Source organism: Carex rostrata, chromosome 6 (assembly GCF_964058835.1).
Source record: "Carex rostrata chromosome 6, lpCarRost1.2, whole genome shotgun sequence".
NCBI classification, from domain to species: Eukaryota; Viridiplantae; Streptophyta; class Magnoliopsida; order Poales; family Cyperaceae; genus Carex; species Carex rostrata.
In genome coordinates this window covers 4,361,388-4,382,063 of record NC_135923.1, presented here as the reverse complement: position 1 = coordinate 4,382,063, position 20,676 = coordinate 4,361,388, and the positions used below count along the sequence as shown (strand labels likewise).

At 33.7% G+C, this 20,676-nt stretch overlaps 2 protein-coding genes across 4 annotated transcripts; both read right to left on the bottom strand.

The window, feature by feature from the left end:
- Positions 1-3: 3 nt before the first annotated feature.
- Positions 4-6,289, bottom strand: IBR3 (acyl-CoA dehydrogenase-like protein). The gene is made up of 16 exons (XM_078304262.1): positions 5,886-6,289; positions 5,427-5,567; positions 5,023-5,154; positions 4,487-4,675; positions 4,308-4,385; positions 4,072-4,191; positions 3,665-3,763; positions 3,464-3,581; positions 2,638-2,906; positions 2,226-2,411; positions 1,801-1,943; positions 1,635-1,719; positions 1,327-1,536; positions 629-781; positions 436-540; positions 4-337 (listed from the first exon to the last, which is right to left on the bottom strand). Exons 1-16 carry the CDS (start codon positions 6,168-6,170, stop codon positions 146-148), a joined length of 2,505 nt encoding a protein of 834 aa, XP_078160388.1. The 5' UTR covers positions 6,171-6,289; the 3' UTR covers positions 4-145.
- A 7,327-nt stretch (positions 6,290-13,616) lies between these two features.
- On the bottom strand, positions 13,617-20,416 carry LOC144555572 (sucrose synthase 4-like). Of its 3 annotated transcripts, none has more exons than XM_078303959.1 (14): positions 20,086-20,416; positions 19,657-19,808; positions 18,769-18,961; positions 18,261-18,379; positions 17,540-17,756; positions 17,085-17,180; positions 16,741-16,914; positions 16,396-16,512; positions 16,143-16,309; positions 15,828-16,052; positions 15,376-15,697; positions 14,521-14,765; positions 14,126-14,264; positions 13,617-13,893 (listed from the first exon to the last, which is right to left on the bottom strand). In XM_078303959.1, exons 1-14 carry the CDS (start codon positions 20,314-20,316, stop codon positions 13,855-13,857), a joined length of 2,436 nt encoding a protein of 811 aa, XP_078160085.1. In that variant the 5' UTR covers positions 20,317-20,416; the 3' UTR covers positions 13,617-13,854. The 3 variants fall into 3 exon arrangements, 2 of the variants coding, with proteins under 2 accessions (XP_078160085.1, XP_078160086.1); XR_013512062.1 differs by having other exon boundaries at positions 13,752-13,893; positions 14,546-14,765; XM_078303960.1 differs by lacking the exon at positions 13,617-13,893 and having other exon boundaries at positions 14,125-14,264; positions 14,546-14,765.
- Between the last annotated feature and the right edge of the window lie 260 nt (positions 20,417-20,676).

Genomic DNA, 20,676 nt, shown 5'->3' with positions numbered 1-20,676 from the left:
ACCATCTAATTGCAGTTCTCTTATTAGAATAATAATTTCTGAATTTATTAGAATCCCACAAAAGTCTTCCACCTTATTTGTATTTATTCCTAGCATCTACAATTCTAATTTATTCTCACTTGCAATTTCCATTAACTACTATATCCTATATCTTCGAGCGTACCAATTCAAGCTTGGCAATAGTGCCGAGATGGACCTCATCAGGTCCATCTGCAATCCTAAGTGTACGCGAATTAGCCCACATATGAGCCAAAACAGTATCTGACGACAGACCAGCAGCACCGTGTACCTGCATTGCTCTGTCTATCACCCTAAGTGTCATGTTCGGTGCCGCCACCTACAAAAAACATTGTTTTTGGTAATTCTCATCTTCATCTTAGCCATGTATATATTTTAAATAAAATAAAACATGGGGATAAAAGAGAAAAAAATTACCTTTGCCATGGCAAGGATACCTCGAGCTTTCTTGTTTCCGAACCGATCGAGTTGGTCGGCAGCTTCTAGAACCAAAAGCCTAGTCTGTTCCAAATCTATCCGGCACTGAAAGACAGATGAAAATAAGGTAATTACAGAATGACACAAGATGCAAATTTATTACTGGACGAGTATTTTTACTTAAAAAAAAAACCTTAGCAAGATCTGAGAGGAAGGAACCATGCTCCGCAATTGTTTTACCAAAAACCCTGCGTTTGAGAGCTCTCTCTACCATCAATTCCATTGCACGCTCGGCTGAACCGATACACCTCAAGCAGTGGTGCAGCCTCCCTGGACCTAGTCTTCCCTGTTATTGGTTCCATTTTTCAAATCAAAACAAATGATCACAAAATCAGAAAAAGGAAACGAAACTACTATTCATTTGTATTTGCAGAAAATACCAAAGACTTTGTAATAGGAATCAGGTTTTTTAGGTAAGTGTAAGAAAATAAATGGAGAAAAAGAGGCTTGAGAATTTTTTAGTGTAACAAGGGTTGGAGCCAGAAATATTTTAGGAAAGAAACAAAGTAAGAATGGACATACTTACTCATCCACACTCTAATTTTACTTTAATTTCATTTGCATAGGAAAAATATGACACTAGGGGTGGAGCCAGAAACTTATTTCAAATAAATCAGCATGGCGGAAGCAAAAAAAATTAGTTACTTTTCTTGAGCTAAGGCAGGGCAAACACCTTGCCATTTTGCTAAAACCCAGGACTGACATTTGCTAATACAGAAATCACGGTGTTCTTTTTGCAATGCTGATATAAATAGTTCATTTTGCTAAAATCCCAAAACTAAGAGGAAAGAAATACCCAGAAACACTGCAGATCGAGGAAAAGGAACTAACCTGAGCAATTTCAAAACCTCGACCTTCACCTAGCAGAATGTTTTTAGCTGGGACCTGAACATTGTCAAAAACTATCTCAGCATGTCCATGCGGTGCATCATCAAATCCAAAAACCATTAGGGGTCTTTTAATGTGAACTCCAGGTGTGTTAATATCAACCAAGATCATAGATTGTTGCTTGTGTTTAGGAGCTGAAAAATCAGTCTTTCCCTGAAAGGAAAAGTTAAACAACACAGGTATTAAATTAAAGCAATTTTCTTTTTTGGCATTGCAAAGCTTGAAAAGACTTCTTGATTTCTGATTCTAACCATTAGTATTAGAACTTTGCATCTAGGATCCATGGCGCCACTGGTCCACCACTTCCTCCCATTTATGACGTAGAAATCACCTTGTCTAGTTTAAACTCAGAAGCATAAGATTAAATATGAGAGTTTAAGTTTGTGAGGTTAGGGTGGGGTTTTATTTGCATAATACCTGGTAATTGAACATTCTATGTTAGTTGCATCAGATGAGGCAACTTGGGGTTCTGTCATTGCGAAACCAGAACGAATCTTTCCTTGTAATAAAGGCACAAGCCACTGTTCTTGCTGTTCCTTAGTTCCATACCTCAACAACACCTATAAAATGATGTTACTACCTTGTCAGAAAAATGAAACAACAAATTTTGAAATAAGAATAGGCTTGCATACCATACCAAAAGAAACTGGTATGGGGATGACAATCCTTGTGGTACAACATGCAAACAAAATCATTATGCTAATTTACAAGCTGAGTGTTTATCATTGTGGTACAACTGACGAATTATTTAAATTAAGATATAGTGTTAAGTACCCTACTTGATAACTGATAGTATAATGATTTTTTTTCCTATTTATGCAATGAATATCAATAAAAAATACCTCCATGTTGCCTGTATCTGGCGCACCACAGTTAAATATTTGTGGGGCCCACAAAGAGCGTCCCATAATTTCACATAAATATCCATACTCTAAGTTTGATAATCCTGCACCTAGTAAAAGATCATTTGGATTTTTGTTGGCTTTGTCCCCAAATAGTAGCTTTCTAGCTCTAGCTGCACTGTCTAACTGTAAAAAGAACAAAATGCATAGTAAACAAAATAATGAGTTTATAAATATGTCTAATTATGCAAACTTTAATATATACTTAGAACTTAGCCCCAACCGTACATGAACAACAAAAGAAAAGTGGATTAAAACTTTCTTTCATATTTACTCTGAGGATACTGTTGAAAACTATATCACAATAAATAATATTTTTAAAGATAAATAGAAGCAGTAGAATGAATATTACAGGGATAAATAAGTTCCAGAGGCCTCCTTTCTTAGCCAAGTCTTTTAGTCTCTCCTCTTCTGGATGAATCGTCCATCTTTTGTCTGAATGCGCGAGTTTGTAAAATTCAGTCTCAAATGAATATATATGTTCATCCATGAACTTGATTAGCTTCTTGCGGAGATCTAGAACTTTCTGGCTGGGAACGAACTTGCCTGTATCCTTCGATGAGTATCGGGTATCTTTATATTGATCTACTACCTTTGATGAAATTTCTGAAGTCATTATACCTAGTTAATGAGAATGTGAAATAAGATGGATGGAAAGAAGTAAAACAAAAAGGTTGATTAATATTTTAATGGAACTGACACTTTTATTTTTTTGAATTAAGGGCTCCCATTAATCCCGGCAGTCATTTCTTTTCAAATGCCTCTTTCGGAAATTCAACATGCGTCTCTTTGTGGAGAGGCAAGGCCCATCACTACCTATGCTAGGCCTATGGTTCTTGAATGGAGTTAACACATTATGCTAAACTAACTACCTATGCTAGGCCTATGGTTCTTGAATGGAGTTAACACATTATGCTAAACTAATCAGGGTTCAATCCTATATTTTTGTACTGTACCAGCAAGGTTTAGGTGAGCTGATGGTGACAGGACCCGTATCAACCCAATTTTATTTTCTGGTTTTTCACTTTTTGGCTCATTCCACAGTTTTATGATCAGATCAGAGGCTTCCAAAGGCTTCAGTATTTGATAAGAAAAATAAAATAAAATAACACCGTCAGAGATCAATGCCAGTCAATCCATGCCGACTGGTTGTTGATTAGTCTGATATAACAACATACCAAGAGGCGGTTGCGGTGGAAGGACTGTTTTGCGATTTATAAAATCCCAGGCATGATCAACAAATGCATTAGCCAGCTTTCCTGTAAACCTAGCTCGTTCTCCACCTGATGCATTGCCCTATTCACATTTGCCCCAAATTAGAAACAACAAAGTGGCGATGAGGTTAACAAATGAAAAATTAGTTAAGAGATGAGTATTACCATAGTCCATCTGTGATAAACTCCTGCATAAATAGATGCTCCTCTAAACAGTGAAAAGGCAATGTAAAACTTCCAGTTTTCAGCTGGCCAAGGTTTTCCCTGGTGCCAAGAGAATAATTATCATAACAACAATTATAAAAATATTAGCAATATAATAAATAACAATAATAGTAATTGAAAAAAAATCATAAAATAATAACAAAATTAGTAAAAATAATAGTAATAATAATAATAATAATAGTAATAACAATAATAGTAGTGGTAGTTGTACTAACAAAAAGAGTAGTACCCCAATAGTAGTAGCACCTTGTAGGTGGTCATAGTAATAATAGAAGTAGCTGTACTAATGATAATAATAATACTAATTACAGATTACAGTAGTAGTATTAGTAGTACAAGTAGTATACCGAAAGAGAGCAGTAAACAGCCAAATATTCTTCGAGGGAAGGAATGCCCTCTGGTCTACCAGTATAGTCAAATCCACCAATCGAGTCACTCTCTGTTGGTGTATTATCCACAATGTAAGCCTGCCAAAAAAAGCGAAATGGTACTGTCCAATTAAGGCTATGATTACAAAAGAAAAAAAAATAGCAGAAGTGAGAAAAAAAATGTATGAATTATAACAGCAGGTAAAGGGTGGTACCAAGGTACTGTATGCAACATCACACATCTGATTTCCTAAAGTTGACAGTTCCCAATCAAGTACTCCAATCACCTTATCCTGTTAAAGGAAACATTGAAATTTCTAGTGCAGAGTAAACATCATATTTGAAATTTTAAATTGAAGAAATGTTTATCACTGTAATTGATTCAAGTACTGACCTCGGTAGGATGAAAAATAAGATTATCAACCCGGTAATCACCATGAACGAGACCTGTAGCAGATCCAGTCGATGAGTCATCTATCGGTATATTTTTCTTTAGCCATGCTGCCAGCTCAAGCATTTTAGGGTATTGGTTAGGTTTCCCCTCACCAGTCGAAGCAAGATACTGCCTCTCCCATCTGACCACCTAAATAAAAATAAAAAATAAAAACTTTTTTCATTTGCTCCAGTTAACAGTTATACCTTGGCTATAGACATTGTTGGAATCAAGATTAGGCAGGGGCGGAGATAGATGGAGCCAGGGAAAGGCACTCGCACTACCCTGGCTGTAGAAAAATAATTAAACTTCTTTTCATTTTCACTAAGACGGTTCATTAAAAATATGCTTGTATTTAAACCATCATATTTTTCTCTGTATGTAGATTGTATTGAAAATGATTATGTATCTTATTATTTATTTTGCCTCACTATATTAACATTTCAACCTCTGCCGTGAAAATTATAGTTATAAAATAATAAAATACTGAAAATTACTTGTCTCTTGCAGTAATTGTCTCTTCTGCCATATTTTTGCAAACCTATCGAATCGACATCAACTCGATGTAAAGCAGCTAATGCTCTCGCCGCACCAAGATATATAACCCTTCTTTTGTCTGGTTCCACTCCCTGTTACATGTCAAATATAGTTTAACAAAAAGAACATCAAATGAAAACAATAACAATGGTACCTTTATTTAACCTTCCTGTTTGGTTCTTTCTTTCTTTTTTGTATTAAGTTAAACTCTTGTCTACATCTTTTATTAGTCTGAAGAAGGAAATGTTTTATACCAGACTATCCCAAATTGGAATTAAATGGATAAAAATCTTGCTCAGAATCTTTTATGATAATTCAGTGAAACAGTACTGCCATGTGGATTAATCAAGGAAACAATAATTACCGCTAATATGTTATCTGCATAGATCCTTCCTTCTAGATACTCCATAATATAAAATGGGGTTCCAATTATGCTGGAATCATGGCAGAGGCAAAACACTTTAGGGACAGGTACATCAGTGTGATCGCCTAATGCTTTGAGAACCTGTTACAACAAACAGATGATATACATAAAAACATCTTTCATAAATCATAACAATGTCAGATTTGAATAACAGACGGGGTAACTATCTAATCACAGGAATCAACAATTGGGAATAAATTATTTTCATGTGAATATATTCATGAAATATTCACAACTGGAATCAATTAGATGTTACTGAATTCACTATGATCTGCCTATTTTAAAGAAAACATTTACTTAATGCTCATCAATTAACCAAAATATGGAGCTTTGGCAAAATCACATTCTTAATTGAAGAAAATTAGAAGAAGAAAAGAGAGACAGAGAGAGAGAGCTTACCTGATACTCCCTCTCCACTGCATGGGCGGACTGGAGAATAACACCTGGAGGCTTCTTCCTCAGCACATACCGCTTAACGACTGGAGGCGTCCCGTTGGAAACAGTATCAAGACAGTACGTGGGATTTGACTGCCCGTGGCCGAATTGCGTGATAGAGAACCTCTCCAATTGGGAAGGCGACGGAAAGCCCTCCACGTGGGCCGTGGCGTACCGGAGCAGCGCGGCCTCGTCGAACCGGTGTGCAGGGTGTACCGGCCTCAGCAGCTGTGACGTCATTACCGCCATGGAAATTGCCAGATCAAACCAGTTCCTTCGTATCTCCGACTCTTTTTTCCTCGTCTTTTTAGCACCTCGCAGTCATCGACTCGTGAGAAAAGATGGGAACAGCTGAACTGATTTAGCAGAATTCGCATCCTCTGAGATATCTCATATTTTGCGCGACTTTCTGGAAAATATTAACCGTTCAAATACGTTTTGCACGAATCTCAAAGAAAAAATAATACTGGCCCCCCGGCTATTGCCGAATAGTACACGTTGGTCATGCAAAATTTGAGGTATCTCAGAGGATTGGCACTCGATTTAGCATGGCTTTCAACTTTGAAGTGATATATTTAGCATGTCTGTCTATTTATGTAACGGTTCATTTTAGAGGTTTCAACAACCCATTACATGAAGTCAGAGAGATCATGCTATTTATATCATCTCCATTAATAATTGATAGCGGCATTGTTCTATTATAAAAATTAAAGACAGGGCTGGAGCCTCAATTAACCATGGCATACATACAGAACAACAGAGGCATGTTTCAGTTGAGTTCACTAGTTCGAAATTAGGACACGTGGCAATAAATAATAGGATGATAATAATAGTTTTCTCACTAAAAATATTATTTATTGAAATCTGAAATTATTTATTTTCTCACTAAAAACAAATACCTTTTTTTTCCATTTTTTTTCTTTCTTTAATTCAATTTAAACTATTATTTGATTGATTAGAATAACTTTTTCTTTTAAATCTGTATTTAATTTAAAATAAATAAATTGCTTACTCAGTTTTTCCATCAATACAAATATAGTAGTTAAACTTGTACTTTAGCATTGAACATTTAATTAATTATCATACAAAAGAATATTGATTTAGTTGGACAATAAGAATGTGTTTGTTTAAAGAGAATGATAAAGTAGTCCTTTATCTTAAAATTATTTAAAGAAAGGGAAAATGAGAAAAGTTTTTTTTAGAAGGGAAATAAGTACTTTTTAAGTTTTGACAGGAGAAATTGGATATTAAAAAGCTTTTGATAGATATAACAACAATTATCTTCATTTAAAATGGGAACTAAGAAATTTAAGTCGTTTGTTAGATATAAAATTTGACTGTTTTCATTGACAAATTTAGAATATTTCAATGGGTATATTAACAATTATTTCTATGTTTAAGATAGAGCCTAGAGTTATTTATAAATTTTTTAAATGAACATACATATTTAACTTTTTTTCATATGATAGTAGCGAATTGATTTCATCAGTAAATTTTAAATTATTCAAATTAAAAAGCAGAATTATTCTTTTTCTTAAAAAAGAAAATATAATTACATATATGAACGAATAGCAAACTTAATATTTAGTATTAAAACTCTATTAAAAGTTTGTTTGCAAAAATAAGTACATTACTGAATTGGTCCTTAAGCATCATACATTTTTTATTTTATTTTGGTACCTGTGTTTTTAAATTGCTCAATTTAATTTTCCCAAAATGGGTCTACCGTTAATAACTTAATGAAAAAATGGTGGAACTTTAGAAACCAAATCATTAAGCTAAAAGAATCCTTGATCATCATATTTGATAATTATTCATTTCAGCCAGTCATAAAAATGAATATTTCCTTGAGTTCTACACATGCATCAAATGACATTAGGGGTGCAAACGGATAGGATATTACCCGTCCGTATATGGATTCGTATCTGAAAATTAGATATGGATATCCGAATATATGTATGGATATGTATAAAAATATGATTAAATTTTTTTTAATTATTCTTATCCGAATAGTAAATATATATTATGAAAAAATGAAATTCACTGTTATAAATAAACGAATATTCAATTCGTATCAGATCCGTATCCGATCCGTTTGCACCCCTATCAAATGTCTATATCCTATATAATGCATTAATGTTTAAAATAATCTTTAACCGTATTGATCACTTTCAATTAGACATAAAATTAATATTATCCAATAAATAATTATTTTACGTATAAATCCAACGTTCAATTAATGATCTAACATCATGTTTACAAATTATTTAGAAATTATATGAGTGAATCAGATCGCATTTCCATTATCATTAAGTTATAACCAAATTCTTCCACATCATGATCTTCAAATATTGTTAATCTCACCAGTGTATGATGTGGATATGAGAGCAGTGGCCAAGCTAGGAATTTTGTCACAAATAGTTGTGGCATGCAGCAAAATCTAGTTTAAACAATAATACAAGAGTATGAATCAGCAATGTGCAATGTAGAAATGTATTATTGTAACGTTTGAATGCCTCTCGAGGGAGATTCAAAACTACGACAATAGATAAATTAATGAATAAAAGCACAGCATTTTTTTACTGTAACATTTGGCCAATGCTCACACTAGAATGGATTAGATTATTGCAATAGAATATTAGAGTTAATAAGTGACTTAGGAGCCTTGTAGAATTTGATATGACAGTAAATTCTTCAAACTACCTTGATTTATGATTGCTACTATAATTCTCAGTCCAATAACAAAGAAGCCATCAAAAATAAAAATGTTGGCTAATACTGACTCCGAAGCAGTATTATTACATTTGTTATACCAAATAACATATTTTGTTTCATATGAAACTAATAAAATATGATTTTATATAAACCTTTAGATGACTGCTTACTATAAACCACATTCTGTCATATGAGTATGTAAAAAAAAAATAAGAGAAATATCATTGAAGTTGACAAATATAATACAGATGTATGGCTATAAATTCATTACAATTTATAATTGTTACTTCTTAATTTTTGTTATTTTCTTTCTTGAAAATTAATTTCTTCATCAAAGTTGTTTTCTTTCATCCTCTTGACAATTCAAAACAATGCAGCAGTGAAAAACTATCTTTTGATATCGATACTAGTGGTGAAAGACAGAGAGGAACTTATGGTGCTAAATGACCTTCAAAATTGAAAATAAAAAATGAAGTAAGAACTAGAGTAATTGAGAATTGAGATAGATAAAATAAAAACTGAGAAGATGAAACATATCTCTTCTCTGATATCAAGAAAAGTCAAATATCAATAACCTTGATTCAGACTTCCAGATTTTGATTGAAAAATAAGTTAGCAACGAAGCCTTACTATAAATCAAATAGGAAATTGACTTCAGTAACAAACAAATAATAATGAAAACCTTTTTTGAGAGTACACAGGCGGCGATTAGCTGGCACAAGCGGCAAATTGGTGATGATCCTTCAACTTTGCGTAGTGGCGATCCTTTCGCCTTCACGTATCGCACACTTGGACGAGTACTCTCAGTAGAGCGGAGGAGGGTTATTTTTTTTGGAACGATCTCTCTTGTCTGGGTTATGGGCTAGAGGTAGGCAATTTAATTATTTAGAGGTAGGCAAGTCTAATTAAAAGGTAGTCGGTCTAAAACAAAAAGAAAAAAATTTTAGGAGTAGGCCGTAGGCATACCCCTGGTACATGCTAGCTTTGCTCCTGTATGAGAGCTATGATTATCTTCTATAAGACGGTGTATGCAACACTATAACATATAATCACAACGAAACACATTCATTAGATTACTTTTGGTTTAAAAATCAAAATAATAAGAGGTCTATTTTAAACATATGTCAATTTAAGTCCATTGATCCTCCTATATTACCAATCTTTTGTAAATCATATGTCTAGATTCTCAGATTTATGTATCGTTATCATTTTTCTTGATGGATGTCAATATAAAATTCAATTTAAAGCATTTTAAAAGTATATATAACAACAATAATTAATGTGTTTTGTGTCTCCCCCCTCTCAACAAAATAATAAATAAAATATTAATAAAAAAGACCCCAAACAACATTAAAAAAAATATAATAAATATTTAAGGAACGAACTCGTATATATACTATATTTCGTACCTTCATAATTTTTCACTTTGTCTAATTGATTGGTTTCCTTCAATATCCTAGAGAGATAGTGCAAGTATATAATCCTCATGAATGATAAAATTCATAATAAAAGCCACTTATTAATATAGTCCAAAGGAAATGTGAAAAGTATGACCGGTATCATACTATTAATAACGCTAACCAACCATGATAACTTGTTTTGGATGATGTATATGTTTGTAATCCAAACATTTTATGAAAGGGCTATTTCTCTCTCTTTGTTATTTTGATAGGTTATGCTCATAAGACAAATTGATGACAATCACACATTAATTTATGTAATCTGACTTTTTTTGAATAAATTGTGATATCCCCAATTCTTTTAATCAATTTAATATCAGCCTCTGTCTAGTTTTTTTTTTTTTTTTTTTAAATTAATATACCCAAAAGGAAAGATTTTTACTTGGGGAAAAAAAAGCATGTGATCATGAAAATCTTATCTAAAACAACGGAATATTAAATAATTTATAATCATTTCTTCATCTAGAATTATAAAAAGTAAAACTACTAGAAAACTAATCCACAAAATTATTGAAAATATATACCTCAAACTATGCTTCTCAAAAGAAAAAGAAAAATTCAATTCATAAACAGTGCATGAATTGGTTTGAGATTTAAATGTGGTCGACTGATTGCAATTAAATTGTCATTGACAGACAAAAATAAAAAAAATAATATATTACTTGTTGCAGAAAAATATCCTAGTGTTCAGGGGCAGAACTAAAAAATCTTATAAAATAAACAAATTGTGATTGGTGAGAATTGAACCCAAGTTCTCCACCAACACAAATTAAGTTCTAACCACTAAATTACAAGTAGAAATATTATATTTATGAGGGGGCTAGTTATATATAAAATGTTTTAAAAAAATAAAATAAAATTAAACCTTAGTACATAACTAAAATTTTAAAATCATAGGGTGATTTAACCACCTTTTGAATGACTTTAGATCCGCTCCTGCTGGTGTCTGAACTTAGTACATTGTCATTGTGTGGTACCAAATATCCGGTACCAGTTACAAATGAAACATACCAGCATAGCTAAAAGACCCAATTACAGACGAAATAGAGCCTGCTACATATTAAGAAATAGTATTTTTACAACAAAATAACCCAGAAAATATTGAAATCTTTTACAACTACTAAAATGATCTTGATTCATCTTCTTCCAACCTAGTTCAAAGTTCAAACGCATCCCTTGGTACTAGTTCCTGATAAGAGGGATACGTTAGCTGTGAAGCACGAATTCGTATTCTCTGCATATTCTCTTTTGAGTTAATGCATCTCGATCATTCAATATGTTTTAAAATTTGCACGAACTAGATATGTACTAATATTAAAGGACTTCCTATATTATAGACAGAAGCCGGATTGACTCTGTTTAAAATAAGACGGTTAACATTCTTTAATTCAAAAGATTCGCTTTTGAGTTAATGTAGAGGATACGCATTCGTGAAGCACACCAAGACATGCAGCTTCGCAAAATCAACCGAAGTTAACAATTGTGCTAGCTGAATTCTAATAATTCGATATTCATTCGATTTGCTTCTAGATTCGTGCCTGATGGGTCGTTTGCTTCTAGATTCGATATTCCCTATTGACTATCTACTCATATCTTACATAATTCTTTAATTAAAAAAATAATATAATTGTTGTGAAATTTAGATGAAATAGTTGCGATGAAAGCACTATTATTTTATTTTTGCTAAGTTTATTCAAGGAAAAAAGATATCACAAAATAAGTAGCACAATAAAAAAATAATAAACTGAGCAGACATTTATCTCTAGCAGCTACAATTTAATAAAGCACAAAATATCAGATGCCAGAGCAATTGTATAAGTAAAAGAAAATGAAACTGAATATCTGATATTTGAATTTGATATATAGTGTAACTTCAATCAATTAAATTTTCTTTTACATTAAAGCTAGTGCACTGTAAAAATATTTGAAATTTCTAATCAAAAGCTCACTAGTGTCCCGGCGAACTGCCGCTTTCTTATCACGTGTAATGATTTTTTATATGAAAAATCTTGCGAATCTTCACTGGAGACTTATTTGTCATTTGATCAACCACTTTTTTGCATATCAAATCCAATAGTTTCTGAATGTCCAAATAATTTGTTGCTAGGATAAGATCAAAAACCGTCGCTTGATCAACATTCACAAATTCCTTTTTTTAATTCTCAATTTGGTTTTTAAATTTGAAGCTCATCACTAAATCAACTTTATTAGATTTGTCTTTTAAATTGGGAATTTTCATTTTGTTTTGTATTTTAGTATTGGTTTTCTTCAATATCTTAGAAGTGATGTAGTTAATAATTTCTCTAATTTTTTCTTTTGAAGTAACCGATCTCCATTTGCAATGGATCCAAAAGCTTGCTTAATTATAATCAAAGAAATATGATAAGTATGAAAGCGTCATACTTTTAATAACACTAACATACCGCATCCATGCTTTTTCTTAGTTAATTTTAGGTCATACTAATTTCCTGAATTTCAATAATTTGTCTAAATTAATTAATTTTAGAAACGACTCATTAATGTCACGAATTCAGATCCTCATCTGAGGTAACTAATATTTTGAGTTTGGATATGGACTATCTGATCAGAATCCAAACTAATTCAGTCTGAAGTAGAATGTACTGGTACCTTTAGTATTTGTGTCAAAGCAGATCAGACGGTCTTGATCTAAACTCCAAAATTTGAGTTACATTAATTGTGATATAAAAAATAATACATGACACTCACGCGACAATCTCTGCTGCCAAACAACATTCTAAGCACACAAGAGACACAAGAAACGATATGATAGACATTAGACAAATTCAGTCAGATGTCCAGTCGTAACCGTTCAATCTTCATCAAGATTTGTACATATAACTTCAAGATCCATGCAAATCAAGGGAGCACAAATCTTGATGCTGATCAAACAGTTCATATCGAACATCGGATCAAATTTGACCTGATGCCTATTGGACCGTCCCCAACTCTTTATGACATATGTAACAAACTTCTCTGGTTACAAATACGTTTTTCATTAATGAAATTGTTAGTTGACATTCAAAGCCACTAACTTCCAAAGAAAAAAAAAAAAAAACTGCCCTGGCTGCCCAGATTCGCACAGTTATTTTATTATAACTCGTTCTGAGCATGTCATATAACATAGGTAAAACTGCCCTGGCTGCCCAGATTGACAAAGTTATCTTATTATAACTCGTTCTGAGCATGACATAGGTAACAAACTGCCATGGTTGCCCAGATTCACACAGTTCTCTCATTTATTATGTCATTCTAGCATGACACAGGTAACAAACTGCCATGGCTGCCCATATTCAAACAGTTCTCTCATTTATTATTACTCATTCTAAGCATGACATGGGCAACAAACTGCCCTGGCTGCCCAGATTCAAACAGTTCCCTCATTTATTATTACTAAGTCTGAGCATGACATGGGCAACAAACGGCCATGGCTGCCCAGATTCAAACAGTTCCCTCATTTATTATTACTAAGTCTGAGCATGACATGGGCAACAAACTGCCATGGCTGCCCATATTCAAACAGTTCTCTCATTTATTATTACTCTTTCTCAAAGCAACACTGACATTTTGTCATTATGACAATCTAATAACAACACATAGTAATTAGAATATAAAGCCAAAAGTTGGCTTATAAACTTTAGCATAATGTACAAACAAGTGTAAATTTAGTTCAAACCAGGTAGCTTCAGGACGAATAATCTAGAAAATTCCACATGATCTACAACTGTAGTTACCATATATCAGTGCTTGTCATCAACTACAAGCGGCACAGATTTTTCCTAAAATCACAAGAAAATTATAAAACGTTAAATGTAGAAATTATTTCGAAAAAAACAACAAACAGAACTGGTACAAAACAATGCAAAAGGTAATTCTTTTCTTTTTCTGTTCATATTGAAGCATATTAAGATTCTTTTGCATTCACAATGAGTGGACGAGACGTTTAATTCTGAGGTTTCCTAATTGGACGGTAAAAGTGAACACTCCTAGTTACCACACAGAAGTACATACCAGATCACGAAACTTCAGTATGTAAAACATCTCGAGGTACCGGCGGGTCTCACGCCTTTCAAGCTTAGACACATATTTCCAGAAGCTATACACTCCAGCCAGTGTCATCAGCCTCTCTGAGTATATCTTCCATGTGTACCTATTTATTTTTTATGACAATTCTTTTGTAAAAAGGATATAGATGTAAAAAGGAGGTATTGGCAAAAGAGTGATATCATAAAGATACAAATAGCCAAATTACCAATCCTCAATCAACAAAAGGAGAGTTAACTATTTTGTAATGAAAATTGGAGAACCCAGAACCTACAGGTAAAGCAGCGACTTACTGCCTATTGGATTGCAATTGGTAATTGGTAACATGCACAATTATGCAACAAAATGTATAAAAATAAAACTTCTCATAAATACGCCGGAGACCACCATCAGAAATTGCCTTCCAATGACCAGGGTCCTTGGTGCTTTTTTCGAAGAAATCAGCCAATACAGAGGCAGCCTGGTCCGGGTGGTACGGGTCTATGTGGAAGCCTGATATGCCATGCACTATTATCTCAGCAGGACCACCGTGCAATGTGGCAAAGGTTGGGAGACCACATGTCATGGCCTCCACCACTGTCAAGCCAAAGGCTTCATAAAACGCCGGCTAAAATTGAAGGTAGACTGGGATTAATTTTATTACATATTTATTATTTCTATATGGAGGTGATGCAGGTTATATTTAGAGGCATCACAGCTCCAACATATTTACAATTTGTAATATCGATACATTTTTCTTTGTTCCTTTAACTTCTAATTTTAACAAGAGATTCATATTAGTAAGAAATTCTTTAAGCACGCTCATTTCATTTGTTATGAGAAAGGAGCAATAATAAAAAAGATGAAATTAAGTCAAATCTTTCTTGTTTACTACTACACATCTATGTTATTATCTATAAAGTAGGAACATTATAACTTTTCCAAAAGGGCTCATAACATAAAGCAGAGGGAGCGAGGGATGTGACATTTATTAAAATTTTGAAATTTCATATTTACATTTGTAGAAACATAATATAGGGAACAATTTTGTATCATAATTTATCATCCAAAGCGAATAGAATATATAACTCAAATACACATATTGCTTTCTTTTTTAACCATAGACAACTATTTTTATTTATAAACAAATATTTTTAAATTTTTTTCAAAAAGGGAATAAACATAAGGAAGAAACGGATTCTCTACACATATGGGGGCAAATGACATAAGAACTTTACCTGAACAAAAACACCTTGGGTATCAGCAATGTAGCGGTATAGCTCACCATTGCGGGCCCGGCTTAGCTGGGCCGAGATCCACCTAAATTGGCCGAATAAGTCATAAGTCTTCATCAGCTCGTGCATTTTTTCAATCTCCTGAATTTCTTCCCGATCGTTCGATCTCTTCACATTATTGTAACCCGCTACCACAACCAAGTTAGCAAGTTCTCTCAATCGGGTACATTTAGCAAACATCTCCACCAGACCCGTTATATTCTTGACCTTATCAAGCCGTGCCATAGAGAATATGATTGGCTTGGAGCGATCATCCAACCGGCCACTGTTATAAAAAGCAACATCAATTTATAATTCTAATTTTAGTGTTGCTTCAAAGAGAACTCAGTCAATTTATAATTATTAATTATAATTGTAGTGCACTGAAGCATCCAAAAAGGAACTCAGTTACTCACAGGTGCTCTTCATTTTGATCTGGGTCAAAAAGAAGTTTCTCAATTGATCCATGAAGCGAGGTAAGCCTTTTCTCATTTTCTGTGTATGGGAAGTAAATTGACATATCTGACCCTGGAGAAACTATGTTGAACTTGGGGTCAAAAATGTCAATTCCATGGACCACACGGTACAGACCAGGCAAGGTGAAAGCTGTGTAGCTCTCATACTGGCCAACGGTGTTTTTACTGATGGAAAAAGAATAAACAATTTCATAAGACCACAATTAAGATAATATCATAGTAATTATGTAGAAGTAACAGCAAATAATAGAGAACCTTCCGGCGATTTCTTGGTAGGTGCTAGTGATAATAAAATCAGCATTATTCATCGCAATTAAATCAGCAGTAAACTGGCATGAGAAATGATACTTCTCTTCAAAATTCTTCCAATAGATGTCGGAATCAGGATACTTTGTTTTCTCCAATGCATGAGCTATGTTGCACTACATTATATTGCATAACAAACAATGTTAGGACAAATATTACATAGATAATTAGTCCCTTTTAAGAATATATATTAAGATTATGCCTGTGTTATCCCGAGCTTGTATGCGAGCAAAGAAGCAACAAGATTCCCGTCACTGTAGTTACCAATTATAAAATCTGGGGTACCCTGTAGTTCCGCCACAATCTCACTTATTGCGTCCTGGATACAAAGACATGTAATTATATAAGATTGCATCATTTGATTTGAAAGGATTATTAGATGACGCAAATGTGGTTCTTAATTTCTCGTTAGGTCTCCAATTGAGCAACTGAACATTCACTTTGTGTACTTAATTGTTGGTATTTTGAGTATGGTTTAATCTGGACTTGTTATAAAATTGAGCAACTGATACCATCCAATTCTGATTATTACTTATATATTTGATACCTCGGCAAATCGCTCCAAGTATGGCCAGACATCAAAACGCGAAATCCATTTGCGTAAAACTCCCTTCTCATTTTGAAATGGGACCCGCAATATGTATGTGTGCTGGGTCCCACTAACCCTCTCTAGCCTTTGGTTGACAGTTGTCCCTTTAGCCTCTGGTATCAGTCGAGTCACCTTTATTTAATCAAAAAGGAAATCAGCATAGATCTTGCAAAAATGACTCCAATAAACCAATGAGGCAACAGCAAAGTAACTAAGTTATGTACTGACACGAAATGTAGCAAAATCAACAAGTAAACAAATAAACAAATAAATAAAACAAACAAACAAACAAACAAACTCACAATAAGAATCTTGGGGTCAACATCAAGCCCCTGCTTTTGCATCCTCAATAACATCTCATGCTCTAGTGCTCGTACTTGATCCAAAATATACACAACCTACAAACCACATTTTAAGCAAGAGTTTGCAGTTGCATCCATATCACAAAATACATCAGCAAATAAATTAATAAATCGAAGTATAATGCAGAAGTAAATGAAAACAGAGAAATGGTACTATTTATTATGGATCGTATGGTATTTTACATTGTCATTTTCACTTTTCACTTTGTATTCCTTTCCTTAATTTTCCCAAGTCCATTTCTTTCAGCTTTTTTTCTTATTTTTAAATCTGCATTAATTGTTTATTTGTTTTAATATTTGGAATTTCCAGACTTATGTCATTAATGCCAAGTAAAAGTAAATATGCATTGAAATTTATAATATTTCTATGAATTAACAATGTTATTTTAAGGTACCTGGCCACCAGTGTCAGGCAAGCCCAGAACATTAGCTTGGCCGAAATAACCATGTGGAGAAAATATGACAACATTAAACACCATTGGAATTCTCCCAAGAAATGTTTCTAGTGTAGATGGGTCGGGTGCCTGAAGGATGTCCAATAAGAGATGGATCATCTCCAGGACCCGCTCTGCTGTGTCACCCCAGCCCTTCTCCAAGCCCATTTCTTGAAATCTAAATTTATTTGCAAGATCAATTTAAAATTTTTTTGGTAAAGAAATTTGATTAGTGTACCATGTTGTGGTAAAATTGTTGTTTACTGGGTTCTATAAGAACTGCAGTCCTACTACTGGGTACATTCACAGATAGAGCCACTTAGCGAAAGAGTCCTTACTACCGGATTTATTTACAGATAGAGCCACTTAGCAAAATAGTCCTTAATACTGGGTTTATTTACAGATAGAGCCACTTCGCAAAAAAGTCCTTACTACTGGGTTTATTTACATTCCTTGTCTTAATATATTTTAAAAAACATCTATGTTCTATATATGCTTGGTCTTCTTTAAGAAAAAGCATATATAAGAATCGAGGTTGTACTAAGTACTTTCTTGTACTTCATACACTAAGTATTTCCTACAAGAAGTAAACTCCCAAGTACCACTAATTTCTTAGAATTCCCATGATAGGTGGTGGTACAGAACAGCAGGTTCAACAGTACTTGGAAGTTTAAAGTGTTACTGATTAGCAAATTGAGAGTAGGGAGCATCGGCTGGAAGCTTCAATAGGTAATCTTCAGCCTTCGACAGAACAGATTGAAGCCTTGATATACTTTGGATTCTGTCATTTACCATCAGCACCTACTCAAGAGTAACACAACAAGTCACCACATGCATTTTATAAAAATTCAGATATAGAGAAACTCAACCTTAATTTGTCGAGGCATCATTGCAACAAGTAATGTTATATTAATGCAAGTTTGGACAAAACTTTTGCCCCAATTGCATAATCGGTGCTAAGTTGATTTAGGTGAAGCTGAATTAAAATTGATTTTAAATTGTCCAAAATTGGGAACCCCCTATGCTACCAGTAATGTTTTTGGTGAGATAATAAAATAACCACTTATATTTGTCCTCTAAACCTAGTTTCACTGTTGAAACTTATTCAAGGTTTAATTGATATTAACTTTGAATTAAGCCTGAAATTGAGCATGTTATAAACTTCATATATATAAATTTAAACAACTTACATGGCCTTTATGTTTGTGAGCCCGAAGAAAATCAAGCAATGGCTCCAAGCAATCTCTATTGCGGAACATACTTGAAGAGAGATGCCTATTTAAGAATTGCACGCCATTGCCAATTGAAGAAGAACGGGTTGGTTTTGGGAAATTAGCATTGAATGGCTCCAAATCAAGCTCAAGAAGATGTGAATCATGCAAGCTGTTATGTACTTATATTGTGTCAGAATCAAAGTCTAATCAGGTAATGTAATTTATTGATTCAATTAAGTAATAAAAGCACTTAATCTTTGGTTCATAGAAGGAAAACAAGGATCATGTTTGGACTAAAAATTAAGATAACATTTTCGATAGGACTTATTTTTATATGATTTCTGATAAATAATTATATATGATTGAGGCTATGGTATTATGCATGCGCGTATTGGTCCATATTATGGATCAATATCTTCATTTTTTTAATTCAAACAGAGAATAGGAACCGTTCAACATGATCTCCATATGAAATGCACATGTAGATCGAATTTTAAAAAAAAATTTAGTATTTTTTTAGATAGGTAGAAAATCACGTGATCTAAAGATTCTAGACCATTCAAAAGTAGTGATTATTTTAGAAATGAAGATCATGTTGAACGGTTAGGATCAACTGTCTGGACTTTGGAAACGAAGATATTGATCCATAGTATAGACCAAGCCGCACTATGCATAGTACCATAGCCTCACTCATTATATAGCACTCTTTCTCTTAAATCTTAATCAACTGCAATTAGCATACATATATACTAAAGCCACTATAATCATCATTCCATTTTTAAGTGGAATGCAAATATTCTTGCTTAGACCATATATGATCCAACAACAATCAGATCAAGTAATATTTGATACTTTATCACTTACGAGCCATTCACGAGTTCTTCCTTGAATCTTAGGTACTCAGAAACATTCAATTGTTCCACACTTAGTTCATACACATTGACGCGTACATATTCCCATACACCTGGTCTCGGCCGCACCGCTATGGCCACAAGTGGTGGCAGAACAATAGCTTCCTACAAAAATTGAATAAAGAAGTTGGCATAAAAGAAACACCAATTTGCCTATGCCTGATTAAAGTATACAGTTCTTGCAAAGTTACACATATGTTCAAAATTCTACACTGAAAGAAATTTCCTATTTCCTGAAATACCCCTACCTTTTCCGGTTTTTTTTTTCAGGGAAACTTATCCGATTTTTATATGATTTTCAATAATATTAAATCTGCCACAATGAACTAAAAAAAAAAAATGAACTTTATACAAAATAATAAAAAACAGTCTACTTGCTTACCTGAGATGATTTGAGGACCTCTAAAAAGAGGCCTTCAGAGAGGCGGTCGCGGGCGTGATCTTCTATGGCCTCGAAAGCAGCAATCAGATGGTGTTGCTGGAGAATTCCCTTTCCTTGTGCCACATATTTGGAGAGGAGAGAAACCAGGTAGTTTCTATGCTCATTTAGTGTGTCCTCTACTCTCTCCCTCGTGCTCCTCATCCTTTCCAGCCTAGGTGTCGGTGACGCCATGGCTAAAGCTCAGTTCTTGTGTGTGTGATAAGAGGAAAAAGAGTGTATTTTCGTCAGAGAAGGTGCGAGAGAAAAACAGAGAGAAGGTTCCACGGGTTGTGTGGAGACTAAAAGGGACGCAGGAGAGATTTCTTCGGTGAACCTGTTGTATAAGTTAAATGTTGAATAAATAGGTCACTGATAACTAGGGTCCATTGTGTAAGGAAATATAGTCACCGTGGTTTATTGCTACTGGTCTGTTCTGTAATCTTCACGAATTCACATCCTCTGAGATATCTCATATTTTGCGTGACTTTCTGGAAAATCTCAACCGTTTCAATACGTTCTGTGCGAATTTCAAAGCTCAAATAATACTGGCCC

Coding starts and splice junctions, on each gene's coding strand:
- IBR3 (XM_078304262.1), bottom strand. CDS start 6,170: ATGGCGGTAATGACGTCACAGCTGCTGAGGCCGGTACACCCTGCACAC. Junction 1,720..1,800: donor ATAGAATGTTCAATTACCAG/GTATTATGCAAA, acceptor AGTTTAAACTAG/ACAAGGTGATTTCTACGTCA. Junction 338..435: donor GTATCCTTGCCATGGCAAAG/GTAATTTTTTTC, acceptor TGTTTTTTGTAG/GTGGCGGCACCGAACATGAC.
- LOC144555572 (XM_078303959.1), bottom strand. CDS start 20,316: ATGGCGTCACCGACACCTAGGCTGGAAAGGATGAGGAGCACGAGGGAG. Junction 17,757..18,260: donor TACTCTCAATTTGCTAATCA/GTAACACTTTAA, acceptor AAATAAATTTAG/ATTTCAAGAAATGGGCTTGG. Junction 14,766..15,375: donor CCCAAGGTGTTTTTGTTCAG/GTAAAGTTCTTA, acceptor CTTCAATTTTAG/CCGGCGTTTTATGAAGCCTT.